Genomic DNA, 19544 nt, shown 5'->3' with positions numbered 1-19544 from the left:
GTGGCAATTTTAGGGCAAGTCAGCTTAGAGGCTCAACAACCCCAATCGTTGTCAACAATAAGTAGAGCGATTGGTGTTTCATCTTCTACAGTTTTCCGAGTTCTACATAAATTCAAGTACCACCCATACAAAGTTAAGTTGGTGCACGAGTTGAATGAAGATGATTTTGATCGTCGTCTAGAGTTTTGCGAATCAATGACGCAATTTATCAATAACCAACCACAATTGTTAAACAATATTTGCTTTTCTGATGAATGCTCATTTTCATTAAATGGCTTAGTAAATAGGCATAATTGTAGATATTGGGCTGAAAGTGATCCACATATTATGCGTGAATTCCATACACAACATCCCCAGAAGTTAAACGTTTGGTGTGGTATCCTAAGTGACCACAGTGTCGGACCTTTCTTCATCAACGGAAATTTAAATGGTGAATCATATCTTGAGTTACTCAGGGAAGGGGTTGACCCACGTATTACAACAATAATAGAAAATGATGATAACCTTTCCGAAGATTTACTGGTATTTCAACAAGACGGAGCTCCCCCACACTATGCTATGCCTGTCCGACAATTTTTAAACGAAACATTCCCCGCTCGTTGGATAGGTAGAAGAGGGCAGATGATGGAGTGGCTACCTAGGTCACCGGATTTAACACCCCTAGACTTTTTTCTGGGGGTATTTAAAAACAAGTTTATGCTGCCCAACCAGAATCTCTGGATGATTTACGAGAGAGGATAGAAAATGAATGTCGACAATTAAATCCAGCCGTATTAAGCAATGTCAGAGAGGCATTTCAAAATAGATTATACCATTGTATGGAAGTGAATGGTACTCATTTTGAACACTTATTGTAACTTCATAATAAATAGCACAGTTAAAAAGATTAAAGAGTTTGAACTGTTGTACAACCCATTTCATAACAGGCAAATAAGGTGAAAGTAAAAAATAAGTAAAATTTGTGCTATTGAAAGAAAAATTGTTTATCTCATAAACTAACCACTTTAATCTATTATACATTTTTGAAATCAGCTCAAAAAGGAGTATCCAAATTTTACATAAAAAATATGAGAAGTAATTTAAAAACAAAAAAGGGATGATGCTAGGGATGAGGGGGTGGCTTTTCCAGTAAGTTTAAATAAGCCATAATGCTTGGCCCTTCCAACATAAATTGACGTATTTTTGGATTTTCCCAAATACCAGTATTACAAAAGTTATTAAGGTGGATACTTTTATCTGAAAAGCACTGTATTTTATTTTATGCTAGCGACTCGCCCGGTTTGCACAAAACATGGTAGTGATGATAGGTTTATAATGATAATGATAATAAAATTATTTTAGTCTTCATTTTATCAATAGAAGGCGAGATTGAGCCTATGACTACTCTTACATCTAACCTTGCAATGATTTGCCTTTAACGAAAGTAAAATAAGCCGATAGTTGGAAAAATAAACTTGAAACACGATAACACGAAACACGATGCAAAGTAATAAACAATATTCACGGTGGCGAACTCATATGTTCCCTCATATATTTCTTGAAGGTGCCTAAAATAATTGTCTTGACATGAGATGGAATCGAATTGAATAATTTAATGACTTTGGAAGTAAGCCCGTTGAAACATGGCTGTCGTGTGATGCGGCATCGTGAAATTATCTTTCTACCTGCCATTCACACCATGAGTTTCAAATTTCGAAAGGAATCTATTTTCATTTCTATAACGTTGTGACACAATAGCTCATTGATAATAGGCCACTATAATATATTTTTTTGATCAGGGCCGGCATCCGTCCGCCCACTTCCCAGGAAATCGGTACTTCCCGGATGCTTTCATTTTGAGAAAGTATGCTTCTGATTAATGCAATTAATCATCACCATATAGCAGCGACAGCGGCTGACAACTGACAGCTGACAGCTATTTGACAGTTAATTAGTTGACATTTTCATTCTTGGAAGTTGGCATGGTTTTTGTTCGCAATTATTATAATAAACTATAGAAAGCAGCAGCGATAGTGAGTTTGAAAATGTGCCTTTCGAAATTTGCAATGCAGTAGCTGCTGCTACTTCACAATTAGTGTCTGAATTATTATGAATTTTTCTCGAAAAAGGTGGATAATAAGAAATGCAAAACTATTACAGATGATGTAATTTTGGTTTATTTGGCGCCAAACTCTGGAACTGTTAAATCCTCTACCTCATGGTCCATAATATATTGCATCGCAGGCCTTGCATTTAATTTCGTAAATTCCAGACTTTTATGAATTCTTGACTTTGTCCTATGTATTCCCTAGAAGGCTCTGTAGCGTATGACTTGTTTCAAATACCACCTTCATATCTAGTTCCTTGAAAATCTTTCCAAAGTTCTTCATATATTAGTGATATGGAACTGAGAACTGAAAAGACGAAAACCAAGACAAGTATATCTCAGTTTTCAAGGAACTAGGTATGAAGGTGGTATTTTGAACAAGTCATAAACTACAGAGCCTTCTGGGAAATCCGAAGAACAGAGTCGAATTAAGGAAATTAAATGTAAGGACTGTGATGCAAAATATTATGGGCAGACTAAAAGATTTATTAAAATGAGATATAAGGAACACTCAGCACACCTAAAACAAGGAAGATAAAAATCGGCGGTCGACCATTCCATTGACTTCAGTTTATTAAGATTAGTTAGAGAAGTTAACAACAACATGCATATAGCTGACTATGAGAATATAGAAATGAGTAAACATAATAGTATTATGAATAACGATAGTGGACCAATACCTAATAGTATACTATTATAATTGGAAGTAACTGTATGAGAAATGCTTTTTCTTCCAGATTTATGTCTGAAAGTTATTTCTTTGCATGATCTATACATAGAGTTACTTCTTTCAAAATTGATTACTTCCTCCCTTTTTTTGGAAGATTTCCACATTTTTCTATATCAAGATGGAGTAGTAGAAAGCCAAAAACTTTCTTTCACAAAAATTATCCACTACTGAAAATATAACCTTTCAAATTATACTATATAGCTTGTAGAAATAATCAGAATTATCAGATTTACCTGACCGTTGGATAAGGCAATAGTATAAAATTAATTTAAGACTAGTAGATGAAGCAACATGTGAAATTGTTTCAGAACAATTAAGACGCAGGTACCTACCAGAGGTATCTAAGGTATAAATAAGAACAATATTGTATGTAATCACTTGGCGATTGGAATAGGTGTCGGAAGTGTTAAAAATAACTGTTTGGTATTGGGATTAAACTCCAGTAACATTTAGTTTCTTTGGTGATTATTATTGTTTTACTCCATTCTATAGGGTGACCACCAGACGATTTTAGAATATATTCCGCTAACCACGATCCTACTATCTGTCTTCGCCTAATATATTAACGATGTTCATTTCTTCCCAAATCTAGGGGTCTTGAGGTTTCACCTATATAACTTTCCCTAAAGGAACGAGGTATATTGTGAATACAATATTTCGTTCTTTCAACCGCATTTGTGTCAAAAGATCTCAGTGTGTTGGTGATTCTAAAAGTTATTCTTACATTATACTTATAACAGGAACATAAGGTATTATTTTTGGGTTTGTAGTGATTCTGAGAACTGTATATGTTGTATATAGCTTTTATTAACTTCATTAAGAGCAGTAGCGTAGCCAGAATTTTCGTTCGAGGGGTTCCAACACCAGGGGGGTCCGAAAAAGTTTTCGAAAAACAGGGTACTAAATAGAAGGTTTCAAACTAATTTCAACACTTTTCATAATCGAAAAAACTCCATATTTCAAAGAAATCTTTTTGAAAATCATGATTATTCAATATTTTTATATATTTTTATGAAGAATCAAAGTATTTGTGGTTTATTCAAATAAACATAAATATAGTGTGGTAATCCCTCCAGAGCTTCAAACTTTTTCAAATAGATGAATAAGGCTAGAGAAACAACAGTGTAGAGAGCAATAGTTGAAATATATTCATGACGTTCAACATTACATAAATTGATTTAACAAAATAAAGTTCTAAGTTACAGCACTAATCTCCTATTTCCACTTCTAACCATTTCATCGATTACTTCGTCACTGTTGATCGGATCTGAATAATGAATTGACAGTAGAGCAAGACCATTTAATTTTACTACTCAAAGAATTCCTTAGATAGCTTTTAACACCGCCATTACACTACCCAAGCGGCCGAGCTCAAACGTATCGTTTGATAATTTATTATTTAAACAAATGGACAAACCAACAATGGTATGATAATTCAGACAGGAGTAATGATAACTTTTTTTTCTTTCATCAGGTCCATGCTTAATTTATTTTTTTAAATGTCTTAAAATTTCGAGGGGAGGAGTCGTTCGGACCACCCCTTTGTTACACTACTGATTAAGAGCTCTTCCCACGAATTGCTCCAGGATATGCGTTTTGTTTCAAAACTGTTTTAAGGATAGTTCTTTCGTCTTTCATATTATGAAGTGAATTGCAAACTGTCTTTGCCCTATCATACAAAAATCCAACTGTAACTCTTTTTTGAAGCTAGAGTGATGATTAGATTTACAGAGGAGACATCTATTTTTATGAGTTTTCTTTCGATACAACCTCGTATCAAGAGTATTCAATGATTTTTTTATCATAACATCGAGAAAACGGAGTTGCTCACGAACTTCCCTTTCTAATGTACAACAAAGGAATCTTATACGCAACACGTCCGGAAACAGTTTTTTTGGACCAGTTTCGTTACCCACTCAGAAAAATAGTAAATTCCAGACTTATTACGTAAATGATACCATTCTACTTCAGAAAACTGATAACCAATATGTAAATGTACTCTCTTAGACCTGTCTACCGCGGAACCCCATTCTTGCTCCTTGGATAGGATCCTCAATACATAGAATTTAAAACTAAGCTCACTCATTACCCTCATACGCCGTATCCCTAATCGAATGATAACAGAACTATTTTTAACTTGAAGGAGTGCCGTAACAATGTCCTCATTAAATATGAAACATGGAGGTGAAGAACTGTACGAATGGTTTGTCCCGACTTGGAAAAGAGTTATTTATAGTAGCACACGAAACGCTGTTGCTTTCGCTTGTTCAACACGGCACCACAGTGGCACGCAAGCAATTGGAATTATACCCACATTTACATATTTCTTTCTTTCTCGGAATTGATACGTTTGATTTGTCTAGCGTGTCCATGGATGAAATTCATTATGGAACTATTTGTAAAAAACCATCCCGACTGTGTTTTTCGAACTCCCTTGGGTTTTTAACCTTTTGCAGACTGGAAAATGAATACTACCTGAGCTGAAAATTCTCGGGACTAACACATAGATGGCGCTAGTTAGTACTAATTTTCAAAAGAAAGCTGTTGAAATTCCATAATATATTACTCATAAGTGCTGAAATTGACACTACTTTTGTTATTTTCGAAGTAATAGATCAAAAACAACTTCGTGTTTTAATTTCACACTGTTTCTTGACGGGAAAAATACTGTTCAAGCGAATCCATGGCTTGAAAAGTGTTAAGTATAAGGACTCCTCTCCATCAGAAACAACAATTAAATTTTGGTTTGCCGACTTTGAACGTGGTAGTAGAGTAGGGTGACTAAACGTCCCGGAAAACCGGGATTGTCCCGGTTTTCAACCAAGCCGTAAAGTGTCCCGAAAAATTGTCTCGGGGCACACAAAAGTCCCTGAAGTCGATTTTGAAAGGAGTTGGCAACACCGACTAAGAGTGCATCCATTGTCTGCTTGTTACACCACTAGATCACTAGTAACTATTTTAGTCTTGCGTCTTGCGTAATTAGTTGAGGTTATGTCAGTGTTAGCGCAGTAAAGTGTCAAGTCAAGTTAATGTTAGTAATTCTTATATCGGCTTCTCTTATATTTTAATACGTCATGGACTGATGAAAGAAATGGAATGGAAGTGGAGACGCTTGAAGCAATCCTGCAGATCCTGTACAACTACAAAATAGACTGTATGAAATTTTACAGTTATGTGTTGAAGAACAAAGACATGATCAAGAAGGCTAGAAGTAGTGAAAAATACTCTTCAAGGTCAATCAACCCCATCTACAAGCATTGTGCAGTAACAATTCATAATTAAATGTGAGTTGAATTTAAAATCAATTGACAATAATTATTAGAAAACAAAGAACAAAGTTTGTTTAATTTTGAATTGATCAATTTTATATGTTTTGATAGTATCAATAAAGTTGATATAATATAGAAAAATTATATACATATGGAGTGCGAGATAAGACACTAGATAAGAACTATTTAGCAACTAGATTACAAAGAGTTGAAATTGATGATCAGTTGAGTACCCCACAAGAAGTCACTATTGGCGTTCCTTAGGAAACTGTTCTTGGATCAGTTCTCTTTCTTACTTACATAAACAGTAGCACAGAAATAACCGACTTCTGTGATCAACTCATCTGCTATGCTGATGACACAGCTATTGTATACACAGGAGAATCACGTGAAGATGTCTATAAACTTGCTGAAGACGGACTTTAAAAGATTAAGACATGGCTCGATTATAATCTACATTGAATGTTAGCAAGACAAAATTTATGACATTTTCTCTGCAAAACACTGATCAGCCACACAGAACAAAACTGAGAATAAAAAGTTTGAGATGCGACTCACATCAACCATGTACATGTGATATAATAGAAAAGACTTCAACTATCAAATACTTGGGTGTTAGCTGGACCAGCATTTCAGGTGGGATGAACACATAAGTCAAGTCACAAAAGACTGAGAAAGCTTATTTACACTTTCTCTAACCTACGAGATATTCTAGATAGGAATTTGAGAATGTGTTATACGTCTTTAGCTGAGTCGGTAATACGGTATTGTATAATAGCTTGGGATGGAACATTCAATAGTACAATGACTTGCATGCAAACAGTGCAAAACACTTTAATAAAAATAATATTCAAGAAAGACAGATGGCATGCAAGTGAGTCTCTATATAGTGATACCAAATTACTAAACATCAGATCCTTATATACTTTCCAAAGTCTGATATGGATTTATTCAAACAATGAAAAATATGATCAATGTAAATCCAAAGTGAGTAGATTCACTGATAAAATGCAACTATCATTGTTTCACAAGACTCACACTCTGAGATTTGTTTTCTTTTTTGGTCCAAAACTCTAAAATATGCTCCCAGCACCTCTGAAAAATATCAATACTCTTCACAAATTCAAAAATAATTAAAATTATACCTCGCTGAAAATGCGACAATATTTAACAATATCTTTGAATCCCCTAGTACAAATCTGACACAAATTTATATCATACGAAAATTCCAAGGAGTATTTATTCATGAAATACCCGCTCTCACTCCTTTCTTTGGTCCATTGCATTCACCTTCTCTCTCCAATATATTATATAACCTATAATATGAAAACTTTTTGTTTTGTTTTCTATAGTCATAAGGATTCATTTGAATTGGGAGAATAAGCACAATACAAGCATCTTCTATGCTTAGGTGTAATTCTCGACTTTTTGATTAATTCAAAACAGCACATAAAATAGTTATACATGTAATCTAATTATTTAACTGAATTCAACTGAATATTTAATTGAATGTTAACCGAATGAATAAATTGGAAATTGGAACATTAGAAGTAGATACAAGTAAATTCTGTTACAAATGTATTATATTCATTAATTATATCATTATTATTATTTATGAACATTTATATAAAAAGTAAATTAGAACAAATATTGTAGAATTGAATATGAGTAATTATTTTCCCTGGTCCATGGTAAATTAAGGTTGGAGAAGGTGTAGAGGTTTTCTCTAGGAATGATTTGGTCAGCCTATCGTAGAGACACTGATGATACAGAACGCAGTGGACATCCAAGTAATGCAGTAATACCAAAAAACATAAAAAAATCCACAAAATCATTTTGAATGATTGAAAAGTAACGTTGAGTGAGTTAGCTGACATTGTTGATATATCAAAAGAACATGTTGGCTTCATATGCCATGAGCATTTGCCTATGAAAAAGCACTGTTCAAAGTGGGTGCCGCGCGAGCTCACTGTTTACCAAAAACAAGAACGTCTGATGATTCTGAGCAGTGTTTGGCCGTGTTTAAACATAACAAACCGGAATTTTTGCGTCGATATGTGACAATGGATGAAACATGGATCCATCACTTCACTCCGGAATCAAAACGATCGTCATCTGTGTAGAGAGCAACTAGAGAACCTCGTCCAAATCACCTGGAAGCACAACAATCGGCTGGAAAGGTTATGGTCTCGGTATTTTGGTATGTTCGTGTTGTAATATTCATCTACTAGCACTACTACATAGCATTATTAGAGGGTTTGAAAGCCGAAATTGCGAAAAAAACGACTCCATTCGAAAAACAAGAAAGTGCTGCTTCATCAAGGCAATGCATAGTATCACAAATCAATGAAAACCATGGCAAAATTGCATGAAATGGGCTTCGAATTGCTTCCGCATATACAATATTCGCCAGAGTTAGCTCCCAGCGACCTGTTCGCAGACCTCAAATAACTACTGACTGGCAAGCAATTTCGCTCGAATAAAGAGACAATTAGTGAAACCGAGGCATATTTTGAGTCAAAAGATAAATCGTTCTGGTATTGAAGTGGCGCTGGAAGTGTAACTCACTTACTTTTTTTTGGTTAATTCAATCTAAGTAGAAGGCGATATTTTTTTACTGTGTGGCAGATCACGTAAGTCAATATTATATAACTGTTTCTCGTGGCAGATGCAACAAGTCAATCAAAAATATCAATACATCATGTTGTGTATTTTGTTTCAAATCTGTGTACTAAGTGTAAAATGCATCCAAAAGTATTGATAGTAGGTTGTTTTATTTTTGAATAAATCAGTTTCAATCCCCTCCTGGAAAGTGGACCTTTTTGACGTTTATATTCCATTATGATAAAGGAAGACTGTGCCGTTATGGAAAATATACCAGTGAATAGTAAATAACTAATTGATAAGAACAATCGGAAATATGCATACCTGAAAGATCACACAGAGTGATGTTTTCAGCAGACACAAAAATTGCAAATCTGCGTCTACAAAAATATATCTGAACATTTTGAGGAAACGCTTTACTTTTCGTTTCAGAATGTCCTCCAGCGGACGACGGCATGGAACGATTCGCCTGCCCCACTCCTGATCGGCAGGGTAGATACCACTGTATAGATGACCACGTCCTCTGTGACGGATTCATAGACTGTCCTTCGGCAGAGGATGAGGACAGACAAGCCTGTATGTTTTATAAAACGGTGAGTAAATGTATTTTGTGGGCAATTATTCAAAAGAAAATAAGTGGAATCACGCCCAAGGCGAGAAGACGTGAGAGTAGGTTAATTTTGTTTGAAACAATTTTTATAACTATTTCATTCGAAAAAATCTGGATTTTAATAAAATTGAGATACACTTCCGTTCTCTATTCTTGTTTCCATATACTGAAAACGAATTATTCATAATGTTCAACAAAAAGTTAAATGATACTTTTTCCTCTGATTGTGACGAAATACCTCATGTTGTTGAAACTGTCAATTAATGGCATCTCTCGCCTGTGCGAAAGTAGTGATTCACATTGAATTTGAGTCGTTGGAAATTAAATCCATTTGAAAAAACGTGCTCATGGAGTTTATTCCACATAAACCCCGTTCTCCAAATGAAAACGATGAGCAGCCATATCCCATCGCGTATTTCTTATATGTACCGCTCTTGGTGGAAGCAAATGTGTCAAGTCACTCGAACACCTCCCGTGAAAGTATCTATAGAAGAGAGACAAATCTCCAACCTTTCTTCGATGTTCCAGACCATCAGATTGCAAATGAGGTTCGCTTCTCCAATCAGGCGGATGGTTCTTTTCTGTATGGAATCCAGCAGTTGAAAGGTATGTTTGTGGGCGGAGCTCCATACATGAGAATGATACTTCAAAAAAGGTCTGATCTGAGCTTCACGAAATATCACAAGTTGCTGAGGTGTGTGTGTATAGTTTTCTGGTTTGGAACAGTGTTCCAAGCTTTTGAGAAGCAACCTTCGCAATTCCAGCAACATGATTGTGCCAAGAAATATTGGTATCCATTTTAACTCCCAACAATCTTATCGAAGCACAAAGCGGGATTGTCTGACCTGACATTATTATATCCAGTTTGAAAACATTTATTTTAGTATGATAAATTTATTTATATGTATGAAATCTTGCAATTTTTTTCAAAAATTTTTCGCACATCCTTTCTGGAGATATTCTCATATTTTGTTGATTTGTTCAATATAATTACACAAAATCAACATGGGTCTATGTATCGACTATAACTACTATTCAATAAAATATAGATGAAACCAGACCACAAAAGTGACGCATTCAGTGAAGCAGACAGTGCTGTTTTGAACCACCATAGGTGAGGTGAGGCTAGACTGAACTCCGAATGCAGTGTTGGAGGATGAAGCTGACTAAGTGAAGGCGATAACATCGCCCTCTACAAAGGCGACATGTATGAAATCGACAGAAAACTCGATCTACGTATATATTAGAGATGAACGAGGCTACCGTTGTGAAGTCAAGCTTCGACATCGACCTCTGATTGAAGTTCGTCATCTTTCTTTGCAGCTTTTACTGCAAGGCAACTAGACGACATCAGAACCCAAAGAGGAATTCGGAAGACTTACCAATGATACTGTTCATACATTAATTAAATGTTTTCCGCATCAGTAGTATTTTCAGTTAACTGATTCCATAAGTGTCCAATATCTTTGAAAAAATAAAAATATAATTAGTGTGAAGGTTGTGCTGGTTGAGCCCTACTGATGGCGCATGAGCATAAATAAACATTGACCATATCCCACGCCGTGAGGTTAGAGATCATTATTGGGTCTGAAAATCATGTGCCTCAAACAAGCATAATGAGCCGTAAGCATAATCGCCATATCAGTTGTGCTGGTTCAGCCCTACTAATGACGCACGAGCATAAATAGCCAATGACCATATCCCACGCCGTGAGGTTAGAGATCATTATTGGGTCTGAAAACCGTGTGCCTCAAACAAGCATAATGAGCCGTAAGCATAATCGCCATATCAGTTGTGCTGGTTCAGCCCTACTAATGAAGCACGAGCGCCAGTGACCATATCCCACGCCGTGAGGTTAGAGATCATTATTGGGTCTGAAATATTAGACAATGGACAATGCATCATGCAACCAAGAAAACAAATAATCAGAACAATCATCCCAACAGAATTGCCTGAATAGGATCTGTGCAGTTCGAAGGGAAAATCGCCATATCAGTTGTGCTGGTTCAGCCATACTAATGACGCACGAGCATAAATAGCCAATGACCATATCCCACACCATGAGGTTAGAGATCGTTATTGTGTCTGAAAACCATGTGCCTCAAAAAAGCATAATGAGCCGAAAATGACAGCCTTTTGCATTTGTCCAGCCAACACTCCCTGCCTTGATAGGGCAAGCCGGTGTGATTTTGAGATTCGAGGGTGGAGAGTGCATCATTCAACCAAGAAAACAAATAATCAGAACAATCATCTTAACAGAATGGCCTGAATAGGATATGTGTAGTGTGAAGAGAAAATCGCTATATTTCTTGCGTTTTTCCTCCCTTTTTCGGGCGATATTCTTCTCACTCAAAGCTGAAAATTTTACAATGAATATAGTTCCACTTTGAACGTTGTGATCGGCTAAATTAACCTTATGATGGAGAATGAATAGTTATAATGAATTCTTTAATTCTCATTTTCTACAAAAAACTCATTTTTTCTGCGAATAATGCAACACTGGTATTAGGTCAGTACTGCAGGAGTTATCAATATATGTATAGTAATCCTAAAGCCGTATTGTGTCGGTGGATATAGGATGGAAAACCATATACTGGACATGTCAAGAGTACTAAAAACTTCTATATACATCACGCGACCATAGAAAACTAGGGTTTTGAAGACGCCATCCTTTCTGGCAAGCTATAACGAACTCTCCAGTTTTCAACTTCAAGCCATTCGACCTGAGAAGAGCAAACGTTAGGTATTTTGGTAAGCTGAGGTCTACAATGTTGTTGAAGAAGACCCAACAACTTATCATTGTGTTGTCGCAGAAATAATATCTCTGCATTTTGATGGGCTTTTTTTACTGAATAGGTTCTAACTCGTTAACATAGTTGTTATCTCTTCGTCCAGTATCGAAAACTGGATCAAGTTCATCTGCTGCTCTGGTAGTTGCATCATAAAGAAATGCTCCAATTTCTGGTCTCCATGGTCGAGACTCCACCTATTAAGCATTCTCCAAACAGAAAATTCTACGGCCTTTTTGGTGTCAGGGTAATTACCGTGGTACGATGTTCATTTGTGTTGGCCTACGTAATGTAATACTCCGAAATTAGTCTGTAGGTGGTCACTCAATTAATTTCAGAAGCTATCAAAGTAATTTCAAAAACTTCACCTCACGATTTGATCTCCACAAACTTTTGTGTGGAGATCAAATCGTGAGGTGTAGTTTTTGAAATTACTATAGTTCTTAATCAAGTAAAAGCCATATCAATCAGAAAAAAAACAAAAAATGTATGAAAGTAGTTTGTCTGAGGAGAATAAAAATATTGTAGTACTTCCCACAACAGAGTTGTTTCGTAGGGTATTTCAGATTTTCATATTGATCTTAGATACTGAAGTGGAGTTCTAGTCAATCTCCTTCTTCCCTATTTCCTAATCAATTTTGAACAAAGACAGGTAAAAAAAGAGCTCCAAATTTTCATTTTTCCACTGTTGTTTTCCCAAATTGTCATTTCGAAGTTGCTATCCAAAAAAGAAACACAATCAGAATATGACATTTTCATTAACTTTGACTTCTGGAAAGCCCAAACTGATCAGAAACACTTATAAATTACCTCCTCCGTTAAAACGGTTGGTATTACTTTCAAAGGGTGTAATTCGAGGGGATGAATTTGACGTAAACAAATAAAAGACTTTCTCAGACTGGAAACTCAACCACCTAACGGCAATCTGATTTTGTTTCGTTGGAGAGATTATACGGAGGCGTCAAAATTCTGATAGAAATTACTTCATTATCCCGAGGGAGGAAAAACTTTGACGATTTTCTTCAATTCGTTGCGAAGCACTCAAGATTACATTAGATGAAGCGATTAATAAATAGGCCCACGATTTTCACGAAAATTATTATTGTAATCTCTAATATGGGTTGTCACGTCATGATTCAGTATTTTGAATATAGAAATATTTTGGTTTCTTCTATCGTCCAGAGACAATATTCTAAACTAATTTCTCAACTGTGTTGTTCTTACAGTTATGTAGTCAGGATAGATAGGATATTTTCTGTAATACAGTAATTTCAAAAATTTGTTTTTAATTTTTTCCACTTTGAAAAGTGTAGTCTGATATTCTCCTAACCAAATTTCCGATCTGAATTAAAGTTTCGATCTGACTAGTGTGTAGTACAAAATAGTCATAGCTTCTATATTGTAAAAATTTGATGTGTGTCTTATTTGAAGCCTAACATACAGTTTACTGATTCAATTATACTGGTTTATAATTATTACATGGTTTAAAAAGGATAGTCTATCATCATATGTAACATCCAGGTCTTTCATGTTACTAACGCTCTTCAACACTTGAATCATTTAATCAAATGTTATCGGTTCTCTTAACTTTATTATTCTTATAACACTGCATTATATGAAAAAAACTTACACATCCCAAAAGCGAATTGAAATGGTAGTTTGTACTAATCTGCAAAGCCCACTATATTTTCAACGAGAATCATCGGGGCAGAAATGTTGACCATATATTATTGATTGGAATTGTTTCATACATTCATGAAAACTGGTAACATTGTTAAGAGACAACATGACCATTCAGGAATAATTAATGAAGAAAACATTAATAGTCACGTTGTCTCGATTGACAATACAGAGTGTATGCCTAAGTTGTCCCGAGCATCAGAATTTGTCATCAAAACTAATTTTACTGTTACGAAATGAAAATGATTCATAAATTTAACGGAGATGATTTCGACAAAAGAGTTGGAATTTGTGAAATCCAATCAGAATGCGACAACCGTAATCCAGCTTTGTTTTTCACCACATATTTCTATTTGAATAGGCAAGTGATACTTCGAAATTTCCGATACTGGCTTCAAATACCAATATAACACGCAAAATTCACACCTAATATACCCAAAATTGAATGTTTGGACACGAATTTTGTGTAACCATATTGTAGAACCATTCTGTCTGCTAGCAAACCTAATTGGTGAAAGATAATCCAATTTACTAAATATGTATTAACATACATTAAAACACTTTCCAGTCACATTATTTATTGCGAAATGGTATATATTTTCAACAAAATAGAATTTCCCCGTAGTAGCAGTGGCAAAATAACTTTCCGAGTCGATAGATGGAAAGAAGAGGTTCTACAGAATGGCGTCTGGATTCTACATATCCCACAAATCGACTAAACTGTACATTTTTCTTTGGTGATGATTAAAACCAAAAGTCTACATCTGATTTGTTTGCAAATTAAGTGAGGAAACAAGCGCGTTTGTACCATTGTATGCAAGTCACTTGTGCTCAGTTTTCATTTATTTTCACTTTCTTGTGGAATTGGCCGCGGTGGTAGTGCGCCAGACTCATAATCGGATGGCCGTGGATTCGATTCCCGCCTCGACCAGATATTTTTCTCGAGTGAATTCATCTGGAATGATTCTGCAACTGTGTTGGGAATCACATGTTGAAAGGTAGGTTAGTCCTTAGAGGCACAAGTGTCTCAACTTCTGAGAGTTGTCGTTCGTATAGGGGCGACAGCTGATCAACGGAAAAACAGATTTTAAACAGTTTTTTTTTTCTAGTTCGAAATGAAATGCAACCTGAAACAAATATTTTATTTTTTCTGTTATTGTCAGAAATGTTACTGGATTGGATACAAAATAAAAAGATCATTCAGATAAGGTGTCACTCTACTTCTTGACTATTAGACCCATTTGAAACTGTTTGGCTGTTATTTTCACTGTTTACATGTAGGTACTAATTTTTTTTCAGAGTCTCAATGTCGAATGACTCATTCGTTGTAACTACAATACACTGTATATATACAGGGTATTCCATATTCGATGGTCTATTAGGCGTATCTAGAGAACAAAAAAAGATGAGAGTTTGAAATTTTGATTACCAATCTAGGTGTCTGTGATCTATCGTATGAAAATATTTTCATCACCGCATTGTTGCTACATCTACATATAATAGACATCAACTTGGAAATTTCAAATGGAACACCCTATATATTATATCATTTTTGAATTTTGCCCCTGAACTTGTTTCGGAATTGTTGATATTAGTTGAATGGAGCTCCTGGACATTGCACACGTGAAGTGGGTACGGAACTAACCGATATGTTCGAAGATCAGTGGATGCGTCGTTTGGATCCTTGGATTTGACCACTTCGATCATCGAATCAGACTCCCCTAGATTTTCACCTCTGGGGAAAAATCAAAGAAAAGGTATATAGAACACATATCAATACGAAACAGGAACTGAAAGATCTGGTTAGATGTGTCGTCGAGGAAATCAAGCCGCCGGAAATCCGCAGAGCTACGACTGATCACGTAATAACATAAACCCATCAATGTTTGCAAGTAAATGGTCAGCATTTCAAGCACCGAAGCTACTGCATTTTTGTCATCAAATTTTTGTATCAATTTCACAATATTATCTCTTGTTTTGTAGTGTAGAATTATTTTTGTTATCAGTTTAATTTTGAAAAGTGTTCGTTCTCGAGTCGAAATACTAATGTTTGCCATATACCCACTATGAAATTTCATTCATATATTCCATTAAACCTTACTGAACTGATGTAAAGTCATTATTCATTATTCGATATGTTCAATAATACATTCTTCACCAAGTTTTGTATTTGAAATATTATATTTATATTGAAACAAAAAAATTATAGAAGAATTCATATCTCATAAACGGTCAGATATAGGTATAGGACATAGTCGATCAAAGTTGTTCACATTAGTTGACTGAATTCGAAAATTGAATAATAATCATGTATGTTCGTTCCACTTGGAAAAATTACGATGAGAGATAAGTATAGAACATGTTCAACAAAAGTAATTTGGATTTTGATGCAGAATTCATAAATGATATATTATATAGGGTGTTGGGAATTTCCAAGTTGATGTCTGTTACATATTGATGTGGTAACATTGCGGTGATGAAAATATTTTCAAACGATATAGATCACAACCATTTACATCGGTAACATAAATTTTAAAACTCTCATCTTTTTTTGTTCTTTAAATACGTCTAATAGACCATCGAATATGGAATACCCTGTATATATACAGTGTATTGTAGTTACAACAAATTAGTCATTCGACATTGAGACTGTGTTAGCAGATGTATATATATATATATATATATATATATATATATATATATATATATATATATATATATATACATCGGAAAAGTCTAGGGATATTTTAAAAAATGGCAATAATTTTTTTTAGATCGCTTTAGGGAAAAAAAGTTGACGGGTGATTATTAAACGAATGTAACTTTCAACAAAATTTATCACATGGTCAAAAATACTGAGTGCGCATATAAGCAAGACTAAAAAAAAATATGGCTCTTCATTGGCACCCCAAAAAAAAAAAATCATAATACAAAAAAAATTGGAATCAGTACTAAGTATGGCCTCCACGCTGGTTTATTACGGCCCTACATCTATCGTGCTTCGACAAAATGAGATTGTCAATGTCTTGTTGAGGTACATTTGCCCATTCAGCGATTAAAAGCTCTCTCAATTGAAATGTTGTGTGAATGTTCCCCATATGCGGAGTAATTCTTCGTTGAAGCATGTCCCACACATGCTCGATGGGATTCAGGTCTGGTGATTGTGCTGGCCATGCCAATACATCAACTCCTTCGTTGGTGAGCCAGTCAGTCACTAGACGCGCGACATGTGGACGAGCATTATCGTGCATTAGGTGGAAGTTTTCACCAACAGCGCCAGCAAACGGACAGACGATAGGTAGAAGAATGGTGTCGAGGTACTGTCGAGCTGTGAGGGAGCGATTTGGAAAAACGAGATCGGTTCTGCCGCCGATCATGATTCCGCTCCATAGCATTACTGTACCACCTCTGTATGTGTGGACTTCCTGGACGTGTCTCAAACGTTCATTATTTCCAGGTCGTCTCCACAGTCTTACTCGACGAGAATCTGGATGAAATCCAAATCTGGATTCGTCTGTAAACAAAACTGTGGCCCAATCATTTGCATCCCAGTTTTGATGTTCTTGACACCACTCTAATCTTCTACCGCGATTGCCTCTCGACAAAGGTGGACATCTAAGTGGCCTTCTGTTGTGGAGATCCGCTTCATGCAGTCGATTTCTGACAGTATCACGACCAATGGTTACCTGGTGCGTCTGCTGCAACACGTTAACCAACTCAGGTGCTGTGATTGTCGGTTGTCTTCTTGCGGTTAAGACCAAAAATCGGTCTTAAACTGCAGTTGTAGCGCGTCCTCGCCCTGGATGTTGTTCGGCTGGACTGCCAGTTTCACGGAAACGCCGCCACAATTGACTGATAACACTTTGGGAGACCCCCAAACGACGAGCTACATCATTTTGTCGCATGCCACCTTGAAGAAGCCCTACAGCTCTATTCATCTCAGCCAATGGTAAGTGATGGCGTTCCATGTTAAAGCACAATATTTCCAGTTTAATTGCTGAGCAAGAACTGCATAGAATGTACAAACTCGACACTCGACACTCGACACTCGACACTTATTCATTTAGGGGGTTCCGTGGTGGCCGTGGTAGTGGACGGACGTGCTGATAACGTCCGTCCACAAAGAAGGTACGCGGATGCCATGTGCTGTCGTGGGGCTCCGTTTTGTGTTGTGTTGTATTAAAATTGAAATGTGAAGTGTTTGAAAAAGTGATGAATAAGTGGCCCCCTTTATTCACGCCGGTATCCAGGCCGGGGTGGTTCGGATAACCACGTAAAGGGGGCTATATATGTGAAAAATTACCAAAAGGTCTCCCAAGTAGGAGGCGACTTCAAAAAATGAAATTGTTTTTATGTTAAAAAAACTAGTGTTTTTTATGTATAAGGTAAGGAAAAAATGGGTGGTAGCATTGCTTTGTGCAAGACCGCTGCGCCCCCCGACGAAGCTCCTGTTAACCAACAGGAGGAGCATTGGTCATATGCGCCTGAAGATAGGAAGCAACGGCCATCTAAAATAGAGAGAGATTATTCATTTTAGCCGAAAACCTACAGTTTGTGAAAAACTTGATAAAAGATTAGTTACCGTTTTTGCAGGCTTTGTTCAACCCATAGAAATCTACAGGGTGGTCGAGTGTACCAATTTAATCGAAATTAAACGACCTCATGCATTTATTTTTATGATATATAGAATGTTATAAAAATATCCCTAGACTTTTCCGATGTATATATATATATATATATATATATATATATATATATATATATATATATATAACGTGACTCATGGTCGATGGTAGATTGGACATTGGACGTTTATGGTAAATGTTACGCAGGATTTTTCTGAAAATTCTACATCTTACATTTCCTCACCTTTTCTATCGATTCAAAATATTGTACGTACTGCGGCGTTGCCACTTCTATGTATTTTCAATACTTTTTCAATGATAATGTCCTATACCTATCTCTATCGGTTTTCGAGATAAAAAATAATTTGTGCTAAATATGGTCCGAAACATAGCCCTAAGTATATCAGTACTCTCAATTCATGAAAAGTTAATATTTTGATGATAGTTTGGACAAACTCGAAATATTCAATTCAACATGAAGACATCGACTACATATCATACAGGGTGTGCTAAAATTACTATTATTTCCCTCATGCATAAAAGTGTTTCAAATGACACCCCCTGTATATTACTCGATAAATTGAAAGATGATGAAAAATGCTTCAAGACGATATATCATGTCCCTATACCTGAATCATTAAGTTTTCTTCTGGAAACATTGATTTTTTAAGAATTTTATTTTAGGTAGCAGTGGAATTATCAAGCTTATGACAGTTTGGTTACTTTTATAAGTAACTAATCGTTGCCCGCGGCTTCGCCCGCGTAGAATTTGGTAGTTGTAGTACGAATTACTACTATGTTGCTATATCGCGGCTGTTACAATATTTTGACAGAATCAGAATTAACGTTATAGAACAGTGCTTTTAAAGAATTGTTCTACAGCGCCATCTAGTGGCGAATTACAGAAAAATTTATAGCCTAAAAACCTTCTCTATGAAAAATTACTCATACATGTCAAGTTTCATCACGATCGGTTGAGCGATGTAGAAGTTTATCACTTACCAACCAACCAACCAACCAACCAACAAACATCCATTTTCATATATTAGATTTACGAATAGTTATCGATGGTGTTTCAAAACATTTTCGAAAATGAATGCGAATATCGATTATTCAAACGAAGTTCTTATGAAATTATTTATTACTCATGA

The 19544-nt window shown here is 35.8% G+C and overlaps 1 protein-coding gene across 1 annotated transcript in view; it reads left to right on the top strand.

The window, feature by feature from the left end:
* The window catches only part of LOC111505266 (uncharacterized), a 347102-nt gene that overhangs the window by 310113 nt on the left and 17445 nt on the right, over positions 1-19544 (top strand). Inside the window, exon 2 of the mRNA XM_074174294.1 lies at positions 9122-9282. Coding sequence (XP_074030395.1) covers positions 9122-9282 — 161 coding nt within the window. The remainder of the gene's footprint in view (positions 1-9121; positions 9283-19544) is intronic.

This window comes from Leptinotarsa decemlineata, unplaced genomic scaffold (assembly GCF_025532065.1).
Source record: "Leptinotarsa decemlineata unplaced genomic scaffold, Ldec_3_MD MMD2_tig00000576_RagTag_RagTag, whole genome shotgun sequence".
In the NCBI taxonomy this organism is placed as follows: domain Eukaryota; kingdom Metazoa; phylum Arthropoda; class Insecta; order Coleoptera; family Chrysomelidae; genus Leptinotarsa; species Leptinotarsa decemlineata.
This window is presented reverse-complemented; position numbering and strand designations above follow the sequence as displayed.